We start from the raw sequence: 26605 nt of genomic DNA on the forward strand, positions 1-26605 counted from the left end.
CACTCGACGGTGCACTTGGGCAGTTTTATCCGTCGCCGCCATGCGCGACGCTCGTCTTATCGCACAGCTCCACAAATAGGCTCACGTGCACACAACAGTGTTCACACAACTCGGGGGCACAACGCGAAAAGAGATCCGATCAGTGAAACGAACTGGCGCATCGCTTCACTGAAAAGACAAACCTTACATCTCATTTCAAGGATAGTAAAAATAAGAAAAAATAAAAGAAATAACACAGCAGAAAAACAAAAACAAAAGAAAGCCTCGACAACCACCGCGCTCAGTGACAGTGGAGCAGCACAGTGATTGACACCTGTCCCGTCGCTTCAACGCAATGGCACGGGAACAGGCAACGCATTTCGTGGTAGGTCGTTAGCCTTCCTCACTCTTGACGTAGAGCTATATAGCCGTGCATGACAACAAAACGATAGGTTCATCAGCCACGCACGAACGACGTGCATCTTGTTTGCGCACATGAACTTGACAAATGATCGCGTCATACGCGGCATATGACCACGACGGCGCGTACACACACACACTGCGATGAACGACAGGCCCCGCGCCGTGAACTCGGAAGTTGCCGCTCCCGTGCAGAAGGTTATCACACTCTGCGCCGAGGGGTGTGCCAGACTTCCCCCTCGCACCCACGGACACGCACTTCCTCCGCGGGGCCCTCGTTCCTAGAGATCACGCCGCGCTCCTTATCTCGCCAGGACCGCAGGCCGCGCTGCGGAGCAAGCAACAAGGCTGCCGAGCAGTGGTGCACGCTGGTGCAGCCGGTAGGCGGCGCGCACCACTCCTGGGGCGGGGCTCGCGCGGCCGCTACACAGTCCTGGCATTCCACGGCCGAATCGCCGATGCGCGAACTGACTGGCTACGGTCCCACGGGAGCACAGACTAAACTTGCAAGCAAGCTCAGTTCAGCCGCGCATTATAGCGTCGACCTTTCGTTTTCCCTCGCCAGAGGCACTGAAAGAACTGATCATTTACAGAGCGGCTATACGCTGCTTACGGTTGACAGCGAGAATTCAGCCCAACGCGGGAACGAAAACCGGATCTCTCAAAAGTTCTCTCTAAAAAGTTTAAACGTTCCAGCCAATTCCACCGTTCTAGAACTTTAGGGTATTCCGAGGTTGTGAGAAAAGACTACGGCCCAAGCAATGAAATCCTCCTTACCTCAGTAAGCAAGCCTTCATTGCTTTGCGGCGACTTTATGTCACTCTGAAAGCTTCCTTACCGAGGGGCTCTCGGTCAAGGCTTCCTTGGTGCTTCCTCAGCGTAAGGTTGCTCCGTAGCTACCTTATGCGTCCTTACGCTGCTCCTGGACGTGAACGAGCGCTTTACCTGAGTGCTGGCGCACGTGATGATTGCTTGCACATGCGCGCTGTCGCCCGCCCGCGGAGACGCTATAGTTCTAGCCTCTCTAGAGAAGCGCGTGCACAATTCCAGGGGCACAGTCGGAAATCTTTGTTCGATACGCGTTCCGTTCGATTGCTGCAACGTCACAAAATGGCAGTATGCAAAATTTCTGAGAACGGGGCGGAGAGCAGCCAATGGGCAAGCGGTGAACTCCCCGGAAGTTCACTTCCCTCATTTGTCGTCTGCTCGCAGACAGTATAGTACAAAACGAAGTGTTTCTCGTGTTCCAATGAATGAAATCTTTATTTTAAAAAAATCATTTTTTTCTTCTCAAACGTTTTCGAATAGTAATACGTGTGACTTCTACAATTTATAACTATTAGTTGCTCAGCGTCGTCCCTAGGTGGTGTCGCGCACAGCAAGGATAAAAACAGAAAGAAACGACGAGAACAGTGGCGCACTTTTCAAGAAGCAACAACGACATTCTAGTGGCTCGCTGGCACTCGAGTTCGCCACACAACCAACGCCCTATTTGTTTCGAGAAACAAAAGCGACTCCGGAATTCACTTTCTGCCATTTCTTCAAACGCGTTTCGCACCTATACTGCTCTCGTTCCTCCTCAAGCAACACCAATGCAACAACCGAAGTTCCCACCGCAAGCGCCATTTTCTCGAATTAAACTATAGATTGGATCCGAATGTGCCATTCTACAGCCGAAGCCGCTGTTTGGATCCAATCCAATCCACCAGACACGCCATGCGAAACCGGTCGAGTACGAGCGTATGATCACTCCAAACTTCCCAACTCCCGTCGTGTTCGGCGCCTAGCAGACGACGTGCTCGGTTGCAAGATGATTGACAGGAGCGTGTCGTCAGTTTGACGTCACTGAAAACGTGGCCGTGCCCCGCGGCTGAAGACGTCCGCGCGGTCTAGGCCAATCGCGCGCGCGGCGAAAACGAATGTCGGCTTTTCGAACGTGTACAAGGGCCGTATAACGTAAAAGTATTCCAATATGTTTTTATTCCAATCTACTGACGTCAAATTTGCGCAACCGCCGACGCAAGCATCGGGCGGTCACCCACAGCGGTGTCTGAACAAACCAATCAAATGTTCCCCTCGTTCATAGGAGGCCACTTTTGTTTGCTTGAAAAACGAATAACATTGCCTGCACTGAGCAGCTTGTCTTATCTAATTGGAAAAGGATAGACAGTTGGGCGAGTTGGTACGGTAACATGATTTTGGCTTCTAGCGCGAAGTGAAACACGGACACAGAAAGGAGCAGACAGGACGAGCGCTAACTCTCAACTAAATTTTTATTGAAACGAAGAACGTATATATAGGTGATTGCAAAAACCGTAGCATCAGAACATGACAATGTAAAAGCATCAGTTAAACATGTCAGTGGGTATGGAATCAAAGAACAAAAATTATTTCAGATTAGTACACGTATTGCGAAGGTACTGGAATTCGCAATCTAACAGAAACAACGAAGCATGGCTGACGCAAGTGTCTCCTAATCTTTTTATGTGGAAAGCCTCGATAATTTCCCTCGTGGTTTGGCATCTGTGTCTAGAAAGAATTTTTGTGTCTTCAAAGAAAGGTTTGCATCCACAATCGAAACAATGTGCGGCTAAATGTGATGCGTTAGGGTTGTTTAGTGAATGTTTGTGTTCTTTTAGTCTAATGTTAATGCATCTACCACTCTGTCCAATGTAAGCTTTCCCACACTCGAGTGGAATCTGATAAACTACGCCCATGTTGCAAGGCACTAAAGGGGACACATGTTTAACTCCACAATCACCTTTTCTTTTTTTGCCTTCCTGTTCAAGTCTCCTATTTATCAAAGGGCACATGTTAGCCAACTTTCGTGGGGCCGAGAAAACGGTACTGACGTCATACCTATTGGCCACATTCCTTAAACCATGGGATAATCTATGTACGTAGGGTACTACAGCAAACTTTGTTTCTTTTTTCTGTTTTTCTTGTTTCTTGTCAGGGCTTTTAACCCATTTTACAAGTTTTTCGCAGGTTAGTGATAATAAATGCACGGGATAGCTAACATTTCCAAGCCTTTATATCTGCTGTGAAAAACTTTGTTGCATATTGTGCGGACATGATTTAGTAATGGCAGACCTAAGAGTTGAATAAGCTATCCCCTGTTTAACAAGTTTAGAATGGCAAGAAGAAAATTCTAGCAGTGGCTTCTTGGCCCTAGGTGAATAATGCCAACAGACATGCTCATCCTGGAACGTTAAGCACAGATCTAGAAATTGTAATTTGTTGCCCTGGATAATTTCTAGCGTGAAACCTAGGCCCCCACCACATTCCCTAAAAACCTTTAAAATATCCGTAGCTTTCTTGGTATAGTTATCGCGAGAACAAAACACCAGATAGTCGTCTACGTATCTAAACGCATGCACCGCCAATTCCTTAAGATTGTTTTGTAGTTTTCTATTAACGCGACTTAGGTAAATGTCACTCAAAACAGGCGCAACTTTAGAACCAATACAAACTCCCGATTTTTGTACATATATAGAACTACCCCATTTTACAAGAGTATTCCCTATGTAAAACAACAAAAGTTCTAAAAAAGATTCCACAGGCATCCCACAGTCCTGAGTAAACCGGAACTCATCATTGTTGAGCGTCAGTGCTTCTTTCTGTGTCCGTGTTTCACTTCGCGCTAGAAGCCAAAATCATGTTATCTAATTGGCTCACAAGAGGCGAGTAGCAGGCTCAAGTGGAAAGGGATTCGATGATCCCACTGCACTGAATGTCGATAACCGGTTGAAGAAGGTGGTGCCGACGTCTACGATTGGTCCGCTTTCTCTTACTTAGCTTGCGGTGGCTCGTCGACAATCGCGGCGGCATGTAACGGAAGCTTAAGAATGACGCTAAAACGGATCCTCAGCAGAGTTGGCAGAATGAGGTCGTAAACGTGCCGGAAGTTCTCGAAAACGTTACACGGCCACGCAAAAAGTTTTATTACACGCAAATGAACCTTTGCTCTCCGGCAACTGCGAGTAGCCAGCGCCTGAGCGATCGGCGGCAGCCATCTTTTATTCCTTCGGAACGGGGCAGCCTGCGGCTAGTCAGAAGAAATTTCAGTTTTGTTCGACATATTGATGCATCTTTAACGCGTACGCGTCCCTTTGACGCGTTAAGTTTTTGCGGTTTTGTGACGTCGCGTGAGAGGCAGATGAAGTCGGTGCAGCCCGAAAACTTTTGACCAATAGCCGAGGGCTAATGGCAAAAAGGCGTGGAATCAGAAATACCTATTTTTGTTTTGTTCATAATCAGTGTGTACACGTCATATCAGATGGGGAGCTATCGCGGTTTTCGTGACGTCGCGTGACAGACAGGTGAAGTGGGGGTCGTCCAAAAAAGTTTTTGACCAATGGCGGTGGGCTGATTGCAGAATTGGAATAGAAAAGTTTGGAATAGTTTTAGATAGCTCCCCAGGGGCGGAATCTTATAACGGTTCAGAAAACGAACCGTTCAATTCGCCGATTACGTCACTAAATGTGCCACTCCCAAGCCGGAGGTGGAAGAAGGGGAGAACATGACCAACAGATGAGAGGGTTCCACCTCTTGAGTGTACGTCATCATATGACGAGCTAATCGAGGAACTGCAGAATGTTTCTGCTTGCTAATTAAATATAAGATATAAATTAAATATTACACGGCAAGTTCTAAAGTATAAACGTGTGGCGCCGGGTGTTTAAGCAATGCAGAAGTAATTTATTAATGTCATTATTTTTCGTTCTCAGCCGACAGGCGGCATCGCAAGCGTAGATGAGTTGGCAGAGCGCAGCGCTATGGCGTCTGCTACCAGGAGCTCGCACGATGCATGCAACAGGAACGCACTGCCAGCACTTCCTAAGTAGCGAGCGCGACAAAACCGTGCAATGCTTCTTAAGGCCACCTTTGCTAGCCAACTATAACAATTTTCCTTCTTTTTTTCGCCCTTCGTCATCGGCTCGGATATCACTCGCTCGCCGCCGCGTTGCCGCTATCCCTGCGATCTGCCCAACGGCGCGTCACGTGATAGAAGCAACGGAACTTGAAATCGGACATTACGATATACGAGACCTGCATTGCCTGCGAGAATTAAAATCGAAGAACCTGCTGCTGACAGTGCGCGCTGTGCCGTGAAATTGAGGAACAAAGTGCGGCACTCCCGAACTAGAGAAAAAGGGCAGCCAAAGAAGAGATCTCCACAATATCTTCGCGTCCTGACTGTATAGTTTTTATCAGCCGAACGAAGGAAGCGCTGGACCAGCCTAGGTTGAGCCCTTCTGATTGCTGAACGGCGATCTGCGAGCTATTCACGCTGGCGATAGCACTGGGAATTCGATCTCACCATGCAAATATCCCCTTAGCATTCGCTTTGAAGCGGAGGTCACGGGAAAGCTGATCCAGCCCTTCTACCGGCCAACACAGTAAATGCGAGAGCAACTTCGTGGACAGTGTCGGCAGCAGAGATCTAGGCCATTCCGATGAATGCTTCGCTTCCGACCGACCTCTGGGAGCTGCAGGCCGGTGGCGATGAACCGCAGCGCGCAATATTACTTCGTCTGCGTGGAATGACCACTGGTACGCTTGCACCCGAGCCTCTTCCATTTGATAGCGTAGCCTGCAAAAGGTCTACTTAGAAAAGGGCGGTGCAACTCATTATCCGTCACTTCTTCGAACGCGTATCGCACTTCCAGCCGTGGTCGACACCGAAAGAGCAACGCGAAGCAGACGACAAAGGCGAGTGATAGCCGCCGAAGCAACCAACGCACACGCGACGCCCGCGTGTCTCCGGGGTCGCGCGGGGGTCGCGAGCCAACGGCCAAGCCACAGCAACGGAACCCAAAGCGGACTACCCCTTCGCCGGTTCCACTCTTAGCCAAAGACGGGTTCGCTTTGGAAATGATTGACAGATGCGTGACGTGATGGTGATTTGCGGTGCCGCCCCGCTGTCTCTGACGGCCTCTGACGCAAGCAGAAATTTTGATCAATCAGATGAGGCCAAGTGAACCGTTCCCCTTCCGAACCGTTATAAGCTTCGGCCCCAGGAGTCAGCGTTCGTTTTAGTCGCACGTTCGGCATGAGTGGCGTCTCGCAATGGCGGCTTGCTAATGTTGCTGGAACATATCTCGTTTCGTGCTCGACTGCGGTGGTCACTCGCGTTAAGTAAACAAAACTGGAAGAAAGCGTCCACGCGTATTAGAATTTCAATTTAATGATTATGTGACCATCCAACTTACCTTTTATTGAATAAAGGAGTTCGTGTACAGCTTATGAGAGATGCTATCGAACCCAGGCGTACGGCAATCCTTACGTAAGGACGGGCGAAGGGAGCTTTCAGAGTACGCTTGCTTCCTCCATCGGTCGTTCGCTGTAATGAGGCCTCACGTAAGGTTAGGAAGAGGTCGAAGGAAAGGAACGTTTCATTGTTTGGGCCTATAGCTTACATGTCAAAATCTGGTAAACAGATCTACCTCCTGTTCTCTCGAGCAGTCTGACAAGCGCGACCCAGAAGACCCGAGTGAAATTGACAGTCGATTCTGCCCTGCAGCAACCGCGTCGCAATTGAGCGTCTTAACATAATACACAATGTATTTAACTCGCACCTACTGGCTATATGAAAACCTCTTGCCGGTCCTGAATATCCTCAACCAACCATCTCTGCATTATTATTTAACCATTTGCGTCAATGTCAGACGTCCTCAGAGCAAAACCAATCTGACACAATCTGACACTACATGCCCTTACCACTTCCAGTGCCTCGCTACCTATTGTAAACTGCTGTTCTCTTCCGAGACTGTTAAACATTACTTTAGTTTTCTCTCACTCGTATTGGACACGTAATTACTGACGTCATGAATGTGTCGTTTTGTTTGGTTGCGATTTGTTTCGAGCAGGACATCCGGCAACCGCCAGTGGCGAAAGCGGCGCTGGCGCGCCGCGTTGGCATGTGACCGTGGGCACTTTCGACGTCCCCATGGAGGTGTAGGGAGTTTCCGCACCATGCAACAACGTTCTGGCGCCCGTCCAGTCCTCGTCCACGCGTCTCTCTATCGCGCGAATAACTGCTCGCCCAGTAACCAAGTTTTATTAGGCGACGCGACCCAATCGCGAAGCGAGCAGCCTCCTCCAATTCGGTCGCCGATTCACAGCGTTGGTGGCAAGTATACTGGAATACCGACATCATATCGCGGGAGCGCGTTCATGCCGTGACCGCTGTTCAACGCCAGCACGTAAACAGCGGCACCAACGCTGTCCCACCGCCGACGGAGGGACAGCGCCGTGATTCACGACCCGCGCTATTTGTTTGCGATACGGCAGCCTTTGCAGCCTGGCAACAGTAAAGGAAATGGCGACACCCGAGAGGAAGGAGAGCTCGTTATCGCGAAGGCGCAACGCCGTTTCCACGCGTGAACGTGCGTCACCGACCGTTACGACAGTCGAGAGGCTGCGATAACGAGTGCAAAGCCGTTTCATCAAGCCACCACGACAACGCCGCACTCACGTCGGAACCGTTCGTCACCTGGCCAAAGTAAACCGCGCCCAAAAACAAGCGAAAAAAAATTACACGTGCCCAACTACGACACGATTATGAGGCGCGCAGTAATGGAGGGCTCCGGATTAATTTAGACCAGCTGAGGTTCTTTAACGTGCACCCAATGCACGGTACAAGGGCGTTTGCGCATTTCTCGCTCGTCGAAATGAGGCCGGGAGTCGAGCCCGCGACCTCGCGTTCAGAATAGAACGTCATAGCCGCTGCGCCACCGTGGCGGGTAAACGCCAAGAGGCCGAGTGTGGGCTTCACAGCGTCCGAGCGGCCGGTGCTGAACACGAGTCGCAGCTCTCTACAATGCACGCGTGGATAGCCAGCAAAAAAAACTGACCATCTGTTCGAGTTGCACTTTGCGGTATAAACAGTGACTGATAAAAGCAATTTTTTTAGTAATCGACATTTTACAAAGGGACGAGGTCCTGAATTCGTATACTTTCCTTTTTCTACAACATCACAGCGTGTATAGGCGCTTGCGGATGGCCATTTATGTGGTCGCGGCAAACTCGGGCAACGCGATCCCTCTAGCGGGCTTTGGGGGTTCGAGAGGGAAAGATCACAGTGGACGTGCACAAGGCGCGCCCTGCCCGCTCCCTGCCGTGCCCTGCGGCGCATTCAAATAGGATCACCCAGTGACTCACAGCCGGCGGCAGGCACGCACAGGCGCGCCCACTTCCGCAAGCGCGGAGTTCCGCGTGGCTCGGTCAGAGCTGCCGTCGGGAACTGCCGCAATTACTGCGCCGGCCGGCAGGAATTCGAGTGATTATTACGCGGTTCATCGCACGCTCGGTGCGAGCAAATGGTAAGCGGCATAGCAGATATAGAACGACAAGGTGGGCGACTCTACGACAAGTATATAATAGGGACGCGGTAAAATGTGTGACAGAACCCCAGCACAGCACGCATTCACGCACGCACGTCGTACATGCGTTTGAAAACGACGTGCGAATTACGCGCTTGCTGCTAGAGGCCTTTTCTGTTTTTTGTTGTTGTTTTGTGAGCGGCTTACGAGTTTGTCCTCTGCTCGCTCGACGCGTTTCGCATCCGCATCTCGCTGTCACTTTTTTCCTGAATTCTGTCTTTTTGTTGCGCAGTACGTTCCCCCCCCCCTTCTTTTTCAGTATTCCTTTGCCATCGAAAAAAGCACGAAGGCCGCGGAGGGGTATTCATTATCAGGCAAACCGTAGTGGGAGACTCCGAATCAATTTGGCCCACCTGGAGTTCTCTTCGTGCCCACGATGCCCGCTGCACGAGTGTTCTTGCATACCGCCCATGCCGGAATGCGGTCACGTGCACCGCGGCTGGGATCGGCTTGGCGCCGTCGTGCCCAGCAGCGACACGCCACAGCCACGTATAGCTAAACGCGATGAGCCGGAAGAGGACTTTTTAGCATTATAACACGCCGACAACGTCATTAAAAGCGACGATGAATGCCATTAACTGGCGAGTGGCAGCAGAGAATCAGCGAGCAGGGCACGAGCATTACCGACGAAGTGCACCTAATTGTGCGAGAGCCGGCGAAACGTGCCGCGACGCCCCGCACAGGTGCGCAAACCAGGGCGGGAGGGGTGCGGGCGTCGTCGGTGAAGAAAGCCCGCATCATGAGGGGCGATCAAAGGCAGCGTTAGAGCTTCGGACTCGAGTTTACTTTCGGCTGTAGGCTGAATTCGTTTTTTTCCCCCAACCTATTTTGCATTTTGTGAATGCAAAAGAACAATATGGAAAAGCTGTGAGTCTATAACCTCTGTATATAGAATGTTCTTATTTTTTTTAGCTGCACCAAATTTTTAAAGAACTGCCAGTGGCAAATAGCACAATTTTAACCCATGCGGCCATTACTTCTATGAGAAATCAAAATCCTTAATCGAATAACTAACATATTTACGGTAATTAACTTTCTTAATTACAGCACATATTATTTAAATATACGAATTCTAGCCCGTCAGTTCGCCAGGCATATCGACCTGGAAGGAATTATGAAGATGGCACTGGTTTCGAGATTTGCGCCGTCAAACTTGTGGCAAGAATGCACTTTTGTTCCACTTACTACTTAACAAAGCGGCTGGCTGCTTTACACATGAAAGCACAAAAGTAACTGGAACGCCAATGCATTTTGTCGGACACTTCGAAAATTAATACTCCGAAACTGGTGGTGTCCTGCGAATTCGTTCCAAGTGCCTTGCGAACTCACCGGCTACAATTCGTAGATTGAAATATGCGCCGTAATATAAGTAACTGAAATTTTGATTAGCGCAATTATGTTAATCATTCAATTAATTTTGATTGTTTGTAGAGGTAATGACCGCCTGATCGAGTAATGTAGATCAAGGGTCAGAATTGTGTGAACTGCCACAGCCAATTTTTTAAAAAATGGTGCAGCTAAAAAAAAAAAGGAAAGAAACACCCTGTACACCAATCTCACCCGCAGAGACGCAAGATTTAGCGCACCTTATAAAACAGCGCAAGTACAGGTTCCACATGCAAAAGAATTGGCCGATGAATTTTGTGAAACGTACACATCACCCGAGAAAAAAAGTTCGATTCGATTGGCGCACAGAAGAACGTTATATGACCAAATTTCGGATGCGCCGCGATGCCGATAAAGCTTCTATCAGCCGGCGCAACGCCATAGGTCATTGCGCGTGGCAGACTGAGCACGTGCTGCTGACGATGCTCGTGGAAATATCCCGCGACGGTATCGCGAGATATCCCGGTTCGATTCCCCCGATAACGGTCGATGAATAACCACCGCGCCCCGTCATATCCGATCGGTCGTCCGCGAGACATTGCATCCGCAAGACGTTGAAAAGAAGTGCACCCGGCATCCGTCGCTGCTGCAAATGGAACGCGGGGACCTCCGATGGCGCGAGCGCTGTACCGAGGGTAGACAGACGCTGCGACATGCGCTACTGTTTTCGGAATATGCGCAGTCGGCTCGGGAGCCAATGCATAGCACAAAATGTCACAACACCGAACACTCGACGGCTTCGGGATGCGAACGTGCCAGAAGGTGACGGCAGTCACACATTAATCTGTCCCGACAAGGAGACACAGCGAGCGCAAAATGTTTGTTCATTGCACCGTTTCTACAAAGAAGCGCGGTGGTCGCAAAAAAAAAAAGAATAATAATAAAAAATAAAAAGTGTTCCGTGGTCATTAAGATTGCGCGAAGGATGCACTGTAGAAAAATTTGCGTGCTAAGGTCACACCTACGGCACTCGGTTTAACGTACGGAACAGCATTGTTCATAAAACGATTTCACTGGAAGCGGCAACAGAGAAAGGGTAATCGACCGCCCGGGCGGGACCAACACAGGCATGGCGAAAAAGTTGCGCCCCTTCCACCACCGACGCGAGTTCTGAAACGAGACCTGCGGGCGCGCGCGTGTGCGTGCACACACACACACATACATTTCAAGCTCCGCAGCACGGTCGCTGGCGCGGGCCATAGGCGCCGACCCCCAAGAGGAGGAACACGTGAACGAAGGCGGTCGCTTATGGCCGAGCTTGGTCTTGCACGCCACTCAAAAAAAGACCCGCTCTCCCTGGCTGCGCACGGTGCGTAGAATCAGTCGATCCGGATAAGCGCCGCGAAGGAGTGACAGCGAGGCCGACTTCCAGTGTAGTACAAGCTGGGACGCGAAGCTGGACGACACACACACACACGCAGGAAAAAAAAAAGGGGGGGAAAGACCGCCACATGACGCTTGCAGAACAAACAGACGACAAACACCGATAGTCGCGACTCCACGGTGCCCACACAAGAATACGTGCACGACCTGCGGCACACAGACTGAGAAATCGGCTGTGTCTAACGCGGGTTTGAGCAACACAAATGTGATCGAACCCACGTGTGGAAGCAACGATGTCAGCCTTTCCTGAAACAGCACGAATTCTGTCGTTGCGCTTTATTCCCCCCCCCCTTTTTTTTTGCGCGCGCGCGTCCCGCACACAGCATCCGCATGCGAATTATTTCTGACAAGTAACTCGCAGTGTGAGCCACATCTCGTAATGGCTGTCGTCATCGAGACTCGGAACACAGCGGCACCCGCCGCGGTGGCTCAGAGGCTATACGGCATGCTGCTGCTGAGCACGAGGTCGACGGTTCGATTTCCGGCCACGGTGGTCGCATTTAGATGGAGGCGAAATTGAAAGAAAAAAAAATGAAACGCTTGTGTCGGTACACCCGCAGAAGCCCTCCACTACGGCATCCCTCATAGCCTCAGAGTTGCTTTGGGACGATAAACCCCACGCATCAATCCGCCCCATCACGAGGTCCTTTCGATTCGCCTGCACTTGGCCGAGCTAGTTCAGCGCCAGTTCTTGCTCGCGCAGAACCGACACCAGCCCTGCACCACCTTTCTGAGGAGCGCGGAGCCTGCAATGTGTGAAACGAATGGCGACGTCCAGATGCCGCCACGTCGATCTGGTGAAACGAACTGCCAAGTGAAGCACCTCCTGAACTAGTAACAAGTGCAGGCGAATAGAAATGTAGCTAAGGCGGTATGCTGTCTCGTAGTGACCCGGCTGCCAATGCGCATGGCAAATGCAAACGCGGTCTGGTACCAACCAACGACGGGCAGGACACTCCGTCTCGTGACCGGCATTATCCCCAGCACGTCAGGTGCAAATGCTCTTGGGCCGGATTCGCGTCTAAACGGAGCTACAAAAGGCAGCTGGAATCTCTGGAATCGCTCGTGCGACAGAAATTCCTCAGCAAACCTTTCCGTATAGAAAGGGAACAGAAAAGCGAAATCGAAAAATGCGCAGTTGCGTCGGTAATCTCTCGCAGAAGCCAAAACTCGGCGCCACCGGCTCTTGGCATTGATCGTCACTACGAATTCGACAACGAACCGACATGTATGCGTACACTCTCTGCCGCACGTTCGCACGCGCCTGGATAACGAATAAGGAAAACACGCGTACAAGGTTTGCTTAAATGAGCTTTAAAATTTACAAACAATTGCACAACTACAACGTCATGCTTGTGGAATGCCAACGTACTGTGCCGCCCTGCAGAACGAACATCTCGAAGCCGTGGTGCGCGCTAACTGACCGTCTTCAAATTGCACGATTGCAACATGCACCTCAAAGCTGCAATTACCAATTAATTAGCCAGTTAGTGCTCACCAACCTAATAAGTGGCCAAAATAGGCGCTTCTAAACGCCTGCCGCTGCGAAAAAATAAAAAGTAATCTGTCCTGCTCTGAATATTTTCACCACGGCTGTAACAAAGTGCATTTAATGAGATAAATTTTATAGTTCCAAATTATCCACTCAAACGTTCTATCCTATCAACTTGCGAGATTATTCTTTGCGCCTTTCGTTATGCGGCCTTTTGTTTTATACTGCGCTGGTGGCAGGAATAACGAACCAAATCGGTGCTAACAATCTTTGCACTGTACCATATCCCCTCTCAGACGAGAATCCCCATTTAACGTTCTTATTATTCCGAAATATGCGGCTGCGGATACCGCTGCACCCGCAGCGCGGCATAACAACAAAATTAGAGTTAGCGTTTATCGATGCGGTAACATCATTCTGAAACAATCATACACACGGCAGAAAAAGAAAAAAATATGGGAGGGGGGGGGGGGGGGGAGTGAGAATGCTCACGCACTAAAATTAATACAACGTTTATTCCAACACTATGGACTATGTGGCAAGAGGACAGGTGGATTTGGTGAAAAAAAAAAAAAACTGCATCTCAAATAAAGGTGAGAGTTAGCAAAACATATACGATCCGCAGGCAATTTCAGTCAGTTTGGTAGTACACTCCCGAACTTTCCTCCGTGCGCAGGATCGTACAGCTTTCCCGCGGCAATTGTTCACTGCTTCGTCACGCCCTGTAGTGTACTTACTGGTACTCTCTAGTCACGACGAATGACATTAGGGGACGGAAACGGCTTACGTTCCGTTTGCGCCCCCTTATCTAAATCTCTCGATCGTTTCGCACAAGTGCCCGACAACGTAACCAGACGACGCAGCTGAATCTGCGGTTCGGTTGAGGCTCATGAAAACTGATAATTACGGCATTACGCAGGAAGCAGCTGTAAATGTCAGGTTTATAACAAAGGAGTTCGCTTGAAAAGCAGACATTAGCAACAAAAGCGCGCCCGCAAGCAATAGGAGAGCTTAAAGATAATAAGAATTTTAAAAAAGAAAAAGCGCGCGAAACGTCACATTGTGAGCAATGCTTGGCACGCACAAGTATGAGTCAGTTCTGCCGCGACGCCTCGTGACGTGAAGCTCCGCTCAAACAGAAAAGAATACCTGCCACTCAAGTAGCCGCAGCTAGCCTTAGGCGATGGAAAAATAAAAGCCACCCTCGAAACGAAGTCAATTAAATGGTGCTTCTCGCGTAGGCCGACATTCTTGCGAGCTTACGGGCGGGCCGAGGCGGTCACAAACGTGATGGAACTTCCGAATATTCACCGCGACTTCCCCCTGGCATGTTTTGTTTTCTTGACGCGCTCGAACATCAGTTACTCGCGCAACCGGGATGACAACGATGAACTGCTGTTGTGACGGGCGCAAAATGCGCATCTTCCAAACGGCTCGGCCTCGCAAGCAATAACAAGGCAAAGCGCGGAGAATATCAAGGCAGTTGGTCCTTTCTCCACACGCAGCGACCTAGGCGTTTGCTTCGCAGCTTTAACCCCATTCCACATAGACGACACGGGACACGTGCATTGAAATGACCGTTGTACGCACGTACCGTGCGAGATGTGGTGGGTCAACAACTATCCGATAGATTTCCGTTCGAAAGCGAAAGCTTTTCATCCAGACACATAAACCAAAGCCAAAGGTACATACACGGTTTGTCGTGCCTGATTAACCATTACTTGTTTATTTTTTATGTTCTTCATTTCTTAAACTTCATGGCAACGGTACCTTTGTTCAACAAGTTTCTACGTACGCAATCTTTTTGTCTCAGCGGTCATCGCTAACAGGAAGAGAGCAGCTAGTTAAAGCGACATTAACATAACAACAACCAAGCAAACGAACGACAAGCCAGGTTTAGCGGCATCAACTTTTGCACCAACAAGTAAGCGCGTGTTTAACCACACTGTTTGCATGAATGCAGACACCGAATAACACATCTTACTCGTTCCGGTCGGAGGAGTAAGCTGTGTTATCTCTCAGCGACTCTCAAGTGTGGGCACAGCGGTAATGGCAAATCTGCCAGTAGGCAGTTCCTTCGCAGAACGTAAACATGTTTTCACGAAAGCACCAACAGACACACAACACAGTACACAGTTCAAGTAAAAGACGATCATGCTGGCTGATGACACTCCGCTTCAAGATATACCACTACGTTTCACCCGCTAATTCAAAACTCGTTAGGCACCCGATGGTTGGGCGAAATACATTTCCCTTCGTTGTTGAGGTCACTCAACGTTGAGGCCTGAGGCTACTTCGACAACGCCGCAGGACAAGCGTGGGGCTCACTTGTGCGACAAGTGAGGCTGGGAATAAAGGATGAAGTGGTCGGTGAATGTCTCTAATGGTGTTTAGAGACCTTCGACATTCTATGCGCGCATATGATGAGGAGCATGAAGTCCGATAGCAAAACAACGTGCGGAGTTCAGTTCTCGGTGCATCGTCCAAAAGTTTCTACCGCAAGTTGCACCGTTTACACGCAACGCGTGCTCATCGGCAGAAGTGCAAGAACGGACACTCACCCAGAGCTCCAGACCCCAACTCATGTTTTCATTGACGAATATCCAGCGTGCAGTTGCAAACGATGTTCTCGACGAATAAACGCTGAGCAGTATCACAGCAGTTTGAGCCACACCTCACGTATACGTTTCAGAGCTTCAGATGCACGTCTGTTCTTCCATTTCGACACAAACACCAGCTATCATTTTGTGACACACGCAGGAGCAGCTCTGAGCAAGATGGCCGCCTATCGTTGACTGGCCGCGGCCTCTGGCGGCCGTTGTAGACAATGCTACTTGAAGTTTGAAACAGTGATTCTTGTGCAAAGAGACTTGTCGATATAATGTTTCTTTAATTTTGTGCAAAATAAAGGAACACAATTTTATTCATTTCAAGATACGTTGGCCATTCCCAAAACAACTTTAGGCAAACACAACGCTACTCCATGGTTACCCGACGACCCCCTGCGAGCATAAAACTTGCGAGGACAACAGCGTCGTCTGCTACGGAGGCCGCCATTGTCGGACTCATTGCGTTCGGAGAAGTACGCTGCGTTTGCGTCGCGCCGAGTCTATCGCTTGCGTCGGACGGCTACACTCACGAAGAAAAAAACAAGTGTTCTGCTGTACTTTATGTTCTTTTTTCAAAGTATAGATAAAGAAAATGCACAAAGCTGTTGCGTTCTACACATACGAAGCGCACGATAACTCTACCAGCTTTTCGATAACAGCAGTCGTAAGCATGCAGGATATAATGGCGTAGCAAGGAATTCTTTTCGGGGTGAGGGATGCAAGTCAATGTATGGTAAGTATTTCTGGCATAAATAAATTTCGACACATTTAACGCTCTTTTTCCGAGGGGACAGCCTTCATTTCCGAGTCACGTACCCTGTTAACGAATTGCGTGAACTTATTTGCAAACCTTGCATCAAAGGTTTGTGTTGGTTCCTGCATCTAAAGGGCACCAGGCCTTGGCAAAATTGCTTTCTTCTCGATCGCTTTCAAGTTTATCGACTTCTTTCTTTTATGTTTATAGTGGCTTTTTGTCGTAGTGTTATTTTTGAAGTTAGGGGTATCTTTTATTAAAGTCAGAAGCTGCTTCCGTAATTCCGTTGAATCTGTCTTCCTGATAATATAGGATTATATATTGTGCCTGTTATTTCGTATACATAGCATGTACGCAATAACACTTACAGGCAATTCAAAGCTTTAGCTGTCATTTAAAACTAGAAAATCTGAAGGAAAAGAAGTGAGTTCATCTGCAGAGAACACACTGATACATAAGGAAGAACATCAGATATACATTGCGTACTTCAGATGTTCGTCTTTCCCTCTTTCTGAGCATCTGACTGAGTTCGGTCGCTCAGTGCTTGGTACCGAATAAAATGAGCAGATAACATGAGATAAGTTGACTCTGTTAGCAACACAATAAATTGACCAAATCACATGATCCCTTATGCACGGATCGCAACAACCGTGAGCTAAAGGCAGATGACTCGCGCTGAAAATGGGGGTCTCAAAGAAGTGGGTGCTATGGTGATTTTTACGAGCCATGGGAGCCTTCTTTTCGAGTCTGTAGGAACAAAAAAAATATTTCATCCAACCACTTCTAGAATGTTTGTTGTGTTGGGAGACGCGGCGCCCAGGCATCCTGCCAAGGGAACGCTCTTCGTGCCCACCAGTTGCATCGCAAAGGGACAAATATTTAAAACATGGCGGCGGTGCATTTCGCACAGCGTGCTCCTACAAAAGATGGCACCACCCTACCTTAAGTGAGAATGCACGCTACTCTCCTCGCTAGTCTGTTCTAGCGCGCGCATCGAGGCGCCACAGCCGTTGTTGCCATTGCGATTCCAAATGAGGTAGTAATGTCATCAATGAAGGCGTTTTTAAAACCACTGATAGACAAAAACGAGGTGATCCTGATTTCCGACGATGAGGACAAGCAAGATAGCCGGAATACAAATGTTAGTCTTGTCTTACGCTTTGCAATTTGCTGCACTTCGGAAGTCGGGAAGTTGCTTCGGACTTCCCGGCGCCTGCGAGCAGCCAACAATTTGCCTTGTGGTAAAGTTGTTATTGGAGAGAGTTTATTTTTCTGTAGATAGGGACATCAGAAGCGTAGTTCTGTTTTGCTCGTGAACTTGCGTAGAAGATTCCACGTGGTGATTGCAATGCTTAAAAAAAAAAAAAAAATCTTGTTCTCCATTAGGTGACTGGACGAGATCTGAACAAGCACCGACAGACAAGTAACAGTGCAGCGGATTGTGTAAGTGTGGATTCATTTACATACACGTGTGTGCATACTTGCGATAACCCCATCTTTCTTCGAAGTAATTACACTGCTCACTTTACGCAGTTTTTTGTTGCGCTAGAACGCATGTACATCTCCGGTCAGTGCTGTGCAAGATCGCATGTTTCGCTAATAAAACTGAATTGCACATCACAACAACGTTTCTTGCCACCTGTGGAATGTCGAAAAATTGCCCCAAGTCGAAGGATGTGTAGTTCCGCGGATACCCAAATGTGTGCGTAACCGGACACAGGATTTCCGTACTGACAGTAGACGCCAGATCACATAGCGCAGCGAGCGGAGGAATCTTATCCTGTAGCAAGCGTTGCACGTTGCACGTCGAGTTGAACGCTAGCCCTCTGGCTAGCGTTCAACTCGACGCAAGCGTTTTCACGCTCTGCATGTATGTATATACATGTATACGCAGTATAATGCAACTGTGCGTGCCATAGGTGTTCGAACGTAAAAGCGATCGGGCAACGATTCGTTTGTTCAAGCTAGCCATGAAACGGGCGCCAGTATGCTGCTGTTCAGAATAGCGTCTCGTTTCCATCGTAGCCCAAGTAGTTGACGTCGGTAGATCTTGTAGGAAGCTTAAACAAGCCGCAACACCATCCGGCCCGCGCCTGATGACCTACCGGTGCACGACGCCACGCTTTATTTTTCCAAGTGGAAGTGTTCCGAGACAAAGCATAAACTTGGGTATTTATGCTTTTCTGAGCACGAGCAGACGATTTCGTGGGTGAAGCATAAACACGAGTTTCGCTGTCTTTGGCATTTAATATTATAACTTGAAATAGTTGCACATGAGTATTAAGGTCATGCTTTAAGTTTACGAACAGACAAAACTCTTTGGTACTATTGCCGGTCTTCAAAATTTAGCTGATATTTGGCCAACACATTAATAATGAACTCACTGAAGTATGTATTGCCTATTCCCTTTCTTTCTTTTTAACATTACTGAAGACACCTTAATATAGGTTGTAAAGCTATTATACGTGCGGTTTCAACAAAGTATGTAGTTTTGACCAATTGTACATATATAAAGTTGTCCCTCTCCCCAGTAGGAGTCAAGAGTGGGTGATGCTGTCATTTTGACCTGTCTCCATGCCCTTTCTGCAGAGCAGTCTGCAAACCAACTGTTTGTGACTCTTAAAGCTGTGTGCATGTTGCCCATTTCACTCTGAAAAGTGTGCATGCAGGTGATGTTGAGGAGGCATGATCGAGAAACACTAAATTCATTTAAAGTGGTAAAATATGCTTTCAAGAGTCTCTTTGTATTTATATTTTGACAGGATAATGTTTTGGTGAAAATGAAAATCAAGCTTCTCTCTTCAGAATTTTGACCCATAATCACGACACGGCCGACGTCAGCTTAACGCCAATTATTCTGGAGTATACTTGCTTATCTGTGCCTTTTCTGTGCAAGAAATGTCACAAAAGTTGTTAGGTTAAATCTTTGTCCACTTTTGAGTGTGATGCAATCCTTCTTGGTGTTGATCAGACAGTGCCAATATCCATGATGCCAGTGAGAGAGTAGTTGGGGTAGTTTCGATATGGCACCACCACTGGTGTTGAGGTCTGCATATCTTTTAGCTTGCCAAGCATCAGCTTATTGTAGAAGTGACATATTTATGATTCCTGAAGTGTAACTTGCCACTTGTGTTTAACATTATATTTTAGTCACTTGAAAGCCATAAAGGTGAGGCAAGTTTGCGTATTTCACAGCATTATTACTTTTATATGCTGCTTGTCAGTTGTTCTTTGACTAACAATTATGATGCCATGATCATGTGGACTGTGGCAGCATTTGAGCATCTTTGCTATCATGGGAAGCTTGAGAATTACAAGGGCATTTAGGTTTGATGGACAGAAGCCCATGACTGTGCACACTGAAAAAGAAATCTGCCAACTTCAGCAGACAAGGGCAGTGAAAGTTTCTCTGATTAGAACCTGGTTACTATTATGAACACTCAGTTTGAGGAAATAGGTGGTGCATGCAACCAATATGTCGTCATCTATCATTTGTTCGCTCTACCATTTTCGCTCTTAGCATTGTTTTTTGTTTTTGTGTTTGGCTGGTACAGGTGCATAGAAGAGGAATGGGTAAAGTCCCGCTAGCTTTGTAGATTAAACTGTGGGAATTGCAAGTAGATCAGTTTTGCCATAGGAAGAATCATGGTTGACCAGAAAGGACTCAAAAATTGAAGATGGATGTTATTGTCGCCTTGGAGTTCCCGCATGAGCTCCCCGTGGGGTCATAGATTAAGACAGCATTCATTTGGCACTATTCTATTGTTTATTAATAATAAGGAATTGCATTGTATTTGATGGTGAGTAAAGATTCAACCTTGAAGCTTTCATGAACTTCCTGCACTAGAAGGGCGTAGATACACCAAAATATCGGGCAATCTGTGGTGCAAAACTGCAGTCATCGATGTCACAATTTGGGTGCGAAATGCAAGTAAGGGAGCTTTGACCTTGATTTTCTGCTTTATTCTTTTTCAACTGTAGAAGCGCGCTAATTGAATTTTTAAAGATTAAATCACCACTATAGTTAGATTGAACTTCTTCCATTAGTGTCCTTTCAACAAGTTGGTTTATGAAGAAAATCTTGCAACCATTCCTTGAAGCACACAGCACAGTGCCAGAGACAAGAGGAATGGCAGTCTTGTATCGACAACTGTGATTTCATGTGTGAAAGCCGCTGTTCATTTATTGTCATTGATTAGCCCTATACGAGGGCGTATGGGAGCAGATTTGCCGAATGTGCTTGAGCTCTTTGGTGGGAAGAGTACTGCAGTTGCTTTATGCTTTTGGCAGGCAACTGTCCTGATGTGTGAATGTAAGCCAGGGCTCTACTTGATGCTATTGTACAGTGTGACTACTCAGAAAGGCACTATGTTCTCTTTCGTTAGCACCTCTAAGACAGCAAGGCTCTCTGCTGATAGGTGTGAGCTGTGAGCAACCGGAGGGGTTTCATCTTGTGTTGAACTTCCTGACTTTTGCGTGTTGTTTCATGTGTGTGTGTGTCAGGGCTAATGTACAGTTTCTTCACCTTAGGGAGTGCTGCTTCGTTCTTTCTATAAATAGCACTCTTCCAAAACGTTTCTGTGATAGGAGGAGGATGCACAGGCCTACATACCTTTGCAATATAATTGGACGTGCAGGGTGGATAGATTGAACTTGTGGAAACTGTGCTGAAATTTGCTGGCAATTGCATTGAGTTGGAAGACTTGTAGATAACATCTGATGACCTCTGTGTACTGTGTAACATGCGATAAATTTGCTATGTCTTTCAGAATGATAAGAAGACTAATTGCACACCACCTTTATGTGAACCTCAAGTGGTGAGTAAATGACTCAGGTCCACTTTTCAGACTGATTTTCACCATGCCAACAAACTACAACCTAGTACAAGCATGCAACCAACGTCTGTATAAAACATGTATTAAATATGCTGTATCTTTAAGAATGATAAGAAAATCAGTCACAAATTCCAGGTGAAGTTGTGAGGGTAAGCTAGAGACAGGGATCAGCTTTGTAGAAAGGGGGAAAAAAAGAAAATCTAAGATTTTTCGCATAGTAAGAGAGAATTGTTGCTTTACACTCTTTCAGTTATTCTGTTCAGTATTTTTGGAAGGTGAGGATACATGAGTCCATAGCTACCTTCACTTAAAATGAAACAAACTTGAACTGAGCTCTACAGCGACTACAACAGCTTGGCTAGCACAAACTTAAGCATGTACATATTTAAAATGAAAGTGCTGTTTGTGTCCTTTGCAAGTAACATGTTAGCAACCATGGTTAGGGCTACATATATGAATAAACGGATTGTAATGAAACTTTTTTCTTCATTGAATCGGCTGCGGTCATAACTTCTATGACATTTCACTGACCTCCTCTGAGTTATGGTGTGGGTTGCTTCCGTTTCTGAAGTAGCGATTGAGCGCACTGCAAGGCCAGTTTAAGCCGCCAAGTGATTTCGCTGGATTTCTAAATTTAGCAGTGGTTTAGCAGGATTAAGTAAGTGATTGTCCACTTTGGAAAATGGACTATGAACACAGCAAAGAGCACCAAAAAATGCACATATGATGAAAGAAGAAAGCAAGAAGAAACATGGTACAGTGCCTGCCGATTGTGTTGGAAAAGTCAATGCACATCAATTCTACGACACATTGAAACAGGTGGTATATTTGTAATTTTCTTATTTTCTGATAATTTTGCCCATTGTGCACGCGTGGCTGGGTAGTGCTATACTGCTACTTGTTTTTGAAGAAAGCTATTACTAAACTAAAAAAAATATCATAAAAAATCATTGGGCAACGACGACAGCTTTAGTAAATGTTGTTCTTTTTAAATTCGCAACATTGCTCTAGGCCACACAAAAATAATTTAGCAAATACCTTTATTTCCGCTGCTAATAGAAGTAAAGGGGAAGTGGTTTATGACGTTTCCTGGATTTGTGAACAAACATAAAGAAAAAAAATTTCTTGAAAGTGCTACATTTTTCAAACATGCTCATCTTTGGGACTCTATTTCTACCTCTCTGTGCATCCCAGCTTGTGACTTACAGCAGAGGTAGGCTTTTAGGTGAAAAACGAACCTGTGCATTTTTATTCTTCTACTAATTTTTTTAAGTAATGATATTTTTTGCTCAGAACATCAAAATAAAAAAAAAATGTTGCTTTACTGAAGAGTTTATAAAAAAATGCCCCCCCCCCCCCCCCCGCCCCTCAGTTTCGTTCAAAGTCACCCAAATTGTTCTCTGAGGACTGCAGAATACTATTATGAAAAAATATGTTGCATCAGTTTTATTGGAACTGAGTTACAAATGTTCAGGTATTGTGTTTTGAGAGATTGGTCCATAGTAGAGAAATGAGCATTTCTTGTGAAAAGGTAATACAAGGACATGCCTCCTTCTCTTCTGAGCCTTGCACAATGACAATGACAAGAATGAAGTATGTGCAGTCAGTGGAAAATGTTTTCAGAAAGGAAAATAACTGTTTGAACAAAATGCACTTGTATAGCTTGTGGCTTCAGTACAGCAGCCAGTATTCCTTGTCAGCAGGCAGGGAGCACGTTCACAGCCCTCCATTCTTTTTTTTTTTTTTTTTTCGGCAAAGTGCCAAAATGAAAGCTATGGAAATAGACAGTGGGCTAACGATGTTTGCCTTCTGCAGTGTGTCTTCGTGGCTGGTCAGACAATGTCGAAGCACAGACGATGTGTGCAGACGACCACGAAGACAGCAAAGCCCACCTGCACAGAGGATAGCGAGGTGTGCAGCTCTGCCACTAAGTCAAGTGCCACGAGAAACTTCTGGGCATTATGTTATATCTTTTAGAACTCTTTATTTAGGTTACCATTTGTACTTCTTGGTGGTTGCAGGTGTTCTGTCTTTCATAAGACCTGAGTCGTGGGACGTTTTGCAACTCTGCTTGCTTTCAGGCATGCTTCAGGTCACTGGATACAGCCGCTTGAGGCTTGGTGCCCTGCACCTCTGCACTTGCGTAAGCAGAAAGTATGCGGTTGCTGAGGTGGGACATAGCATTTAAGTTTCGAAAGCACGCTTGACATTGGTTCTGTGACCGTTCCTGCACTCACTCACAAAGTAGCTATGGTCAGACCTTACAGCCATGGCGAGTTTTTTGTGCCGACTACCACATGATGGCACAAGAATGAAGTTCCACTCCAGTGAAGTTTCCGTAGTGTTGATGTACATGTCTCTTTGTTGCGGAAGGCCTTGCATCAAGGTGCACGTCCAATTAGAGGTGGAGGTCAGATCTGTCAACACTCTTTCAAACGGTACAAGGATTTGGTCTCCCTCTTGGACTCTGGTGATACTGCTGATGTCTTCGTCTCTGAGGCAGAAACGGTCGGTGAGCTGAACAGGTACATAGAGTTCATTGATCTTTCCCCCTTCAAGCTCTCCAGTTATGTCCTTTAATGACGAAGAAAAGCTTACGCAAAAAGGAAGCAGAACAAAATTGAAAGTGCTGTTGCAGTCGAAATTCGATCAGGGGTCAGTTTGGAAAAACCGATAGTCTTGGACCCTCAAGGAACTGTTGTGATGACTGCCTTGAATGGTTGGGAAACTTGAGCAAAGCCTACCAAGCATCTACATCTTAGCAGTAATGCCTGCAATTGTTGATACTGCTGCCTGTGAACCTTCATCCACAAGTAATCCAGGTTGTCGTGCCAAGTTTATAGACGTACATGATTCACAAGGCACAAAGTTTTTGTAAGAAGCAACTGCATATGGACAGCCCGAGATCCACTTCAGAGGTCTTGTTTAAGCCCTCAAGATTGTGCAGACCGTCATGGACTACTACAAAAAAGATGAGTATGGGTCCAGTGCTGGATTAAGGGGAGGGGGCTAAGGGGGCGGCAGCTGAGGGCCTCACCTTGTATAGTTGGAGAAGGGGGCCCATTTATTCCGACCTGCTTAGTATATGGAACCATGGGCAACGGAACTTCGAGCGACATGTATGAAGCGAGAAAACTAGAACGAGCAGACAGGGCCCCCCGCCTAATGTAACCGCATGCTTTTAGCCTGATCATTTGGGGAGAGCTTGTCGAGCTGCAAAAACAGGTATCCCCTGCCACCCCGGCGGGGCCCTCTTTCTTACCAAGTGAGGTGCGTTTGCTTGGAAGAGTTTTCAGGGTTTCCTGTCAGTCCGTCCGTCCAGTGCTGTCTGGAGAGGAGTGGCAAGGGGAAACACCTAAAACATGTAATGTGGGATGAGGACCTAAATCTCCGTTGCCCCTTGTCACCACCACGCCACCCTCCACCTCTCAAATAGTTCTGCCGCTGTCCTTCTCATAGAAAGGATGTGCTGCATTACCCAACAGTGCCTCCCATTCGACTTCTCTTTACCCTGATGGTAATTTGGGCGGGGGAGGATGAGTCCGATAGCAGATGATGATGAGTCTGATGGCAGAGTTTAGGCAGGAAAGGAAAGAAGAGTTCACACGTGCTTTTGTCCGCGTTCACCGAGAAGTGGCAAATATATGGGAGTGCTTGAGGCCATTGCCAAGTTTGATCCTTTTCTAGAGGAGCACATCAAACGCTACGGGAACAAAGGAAAAGGTCACCCATCGTATCTGTCAAAAACCATTTGTGATGAATTTATGAGCATATGGCAAAGGCTGTCAAGGAATGTCTCGTTGGCGAAGTGAAACGCGCAAAATACTTCTCTTTAATTGTTGATTCGACTCCAGACCTTACATGTTGATCAGCTGTCAGTTGTTTTACGATACTACTTAAATGGGATAGTGTACGAACGCTTTCTTGGATTTGTTCCAATTGAATCGCATACCAGCTTGTATCTTTTCGATACTGTGATGTCCTTCTTGATGACCAATGGCATCTCAATTGATGATTGTAGGGGCCAAGCTTATGATAATGCGAGTAATATGTCAGGAAAATACAAAGGACTGCAAGCTCGAATCAAACACCTGAATGAATTGGCAGCCTACGTCCCGTGTGCTGGTCATTCACTGAACTTAGTTGGTTCGTGTAGCGTTGACTGTTGCCTTGAGGCAGTCAAATTTTTCACTGTAATTCAGAGACTGTATGTGTTCTTGCTGCCTCACCTAAGCGATGGAGGTATCTTTTGGACAGCATGGGTGGAACTGGCCAGCAGCTTGTTTTGAAAAGTCTCTCTGAGACCAGGTGGTCAAGACACGCTGAATCATGTAAGGCCATTCTGACAAAATTTCAAAGCAGTCTTGTGTTGCCTTGAAGCTATATCAAAGAACGAGGAAGGAAACAGTGACACTAGGAACGAAGCGCACTCTCTCTTCAAGAAAATGACAAAACTAGAGACTGCATTCATGGCGATTTTTCTGGAGTGAAATCCTGGAGTGCTTTGAAAAAATGAGCGTAGCACTTCAGAAACCAGGCCTAGACATTTCAACTGCTGTAGACCAGCTGAGCTCTCTAGAAGGCTTTAATTCTTTGCGACCTCTCTGATACCTTCGAAGAGAGAGCATGCACGCAAAGTACCAATCAATGTTATCAGGATAAGGGCAAACGCATCGTTTTGAGTAAGCACCCGGACGGAAAAAACTATAGTGTGCTACAAGGTAGAAAAAAGTTTATCGTAGAGACCTACAGTGTTGTACTAGACAGTCTAGGCTCTGCTTTGCGAGTGCGAAAGGCTGCCCACACTGAACTCTGCGAAAGGTTCGGATTCTTAAAATTGCTGACAGAAGTTGGGAGCGAGGCCTCTCTGGCACAGCAGGCTTAGAAGTTGGTGAAAACCTACAAAAATGATTTGGAGCCAGCATTTTCCATGGAAATCGTTCAATTTGCAAACTTTCTACACAACTCTGTGTGCCAGGAAACGAGTCCCCTGGGAATAATGAAGTTGCTGCACGAAAGAAAGCTTATTGATGTGTTTCCGAACCTTTCTATTACTTTGCGAATGTCCTTAAGCATACCCGTGGCAAACTGTGAGACCGAACGATCGTTTTCGAAGTTGTCGCTGATTGTACTTTTGAAGATTGGTGTAGATACAACGCGCTACCACATTGCCAACTGCTTTTGCATTGTAGCTCGTACTGAGCGCAGTAGTACTTTTGAAGATTGGTGTAGATACAATGTGCTACCACATTGCCAAGTGCTTTTGCATTGTAGCTCGTACTGAGCGCAATAGTACTTTTGAAGATTGGTGTAGATACAATGCACTACCACATTGCCAAGTGCTTTTGCATTGTAGCTCG

General features: G+C 47.1%; 2 protein-coding genes across 9 annotated transcripts in view; one reads left to right on the top strand and one right to left on the bottom strand.

The window, feature by feature from the left end:
* Window positions 1–15838, bottom strand: part of Cip4 (formin-binding protein 1-like Cip4) — a 318199-nt gene extending 302361 nt beyond the window's left edge. The window contains exon 1 of the mRNA XM_065445621.2: window positions 15609–15838. Coding sequence (XP_065301693.1) covers window positions 15609–15632 — 24 coding nt within the window. The 5' untranslated portion in view covers window positions 15633–15838. The remainder of the gene's footprint in view (window positions 1–15608) is intronic.
* A 1270-nt stretch (window positions 15839–17108) lies between these two features.
* LOC135912998 (death domain-associated protein 6-like) overlaps window positions 17109–26605 on the top strand; it is a 149753-nt gene continuing 140256 nt past the window's right edge. For 3 of the 8 annotated variants that reach the window (XM_065445609.2, XM_065445611.2, XM_065445613.2), the window contains exons 1-3: window positions 17374–17551; window positions 17797–17853; window positions 21180–21227. In XM_065445609.2, coding sequence (XP_065301681.1) covers window positions 17453–17551; window positions 17797–17853; window positions 21180–21227 — 204 coding nt within the window. In that variant the 5' untranslated portion in view covers window positions 17374–17452. The other 5 variants (XM_065445610.1, XM_065445612.1, XM_065445614.2 and 2 more) reach the window with 4 other exon arrangements.

The sequence above is a fragment of the Dermacentor albipictus genome, unplaced genomic scaffold (assembly GCF_038994185.2).
Source record: "Dermacentor albipictus isolate Rhodes 1998 colony unplaced genomic scaffold, USDA_Dalb.pri_finalv2 scaffold_13, whole genome shotgun sequence".
NCBI lineage: Eukaryota > Metazoa > Arthropoda > Arachnida > Ixodida > Ixodidae > Dermacentor > Dermacentor albipictus.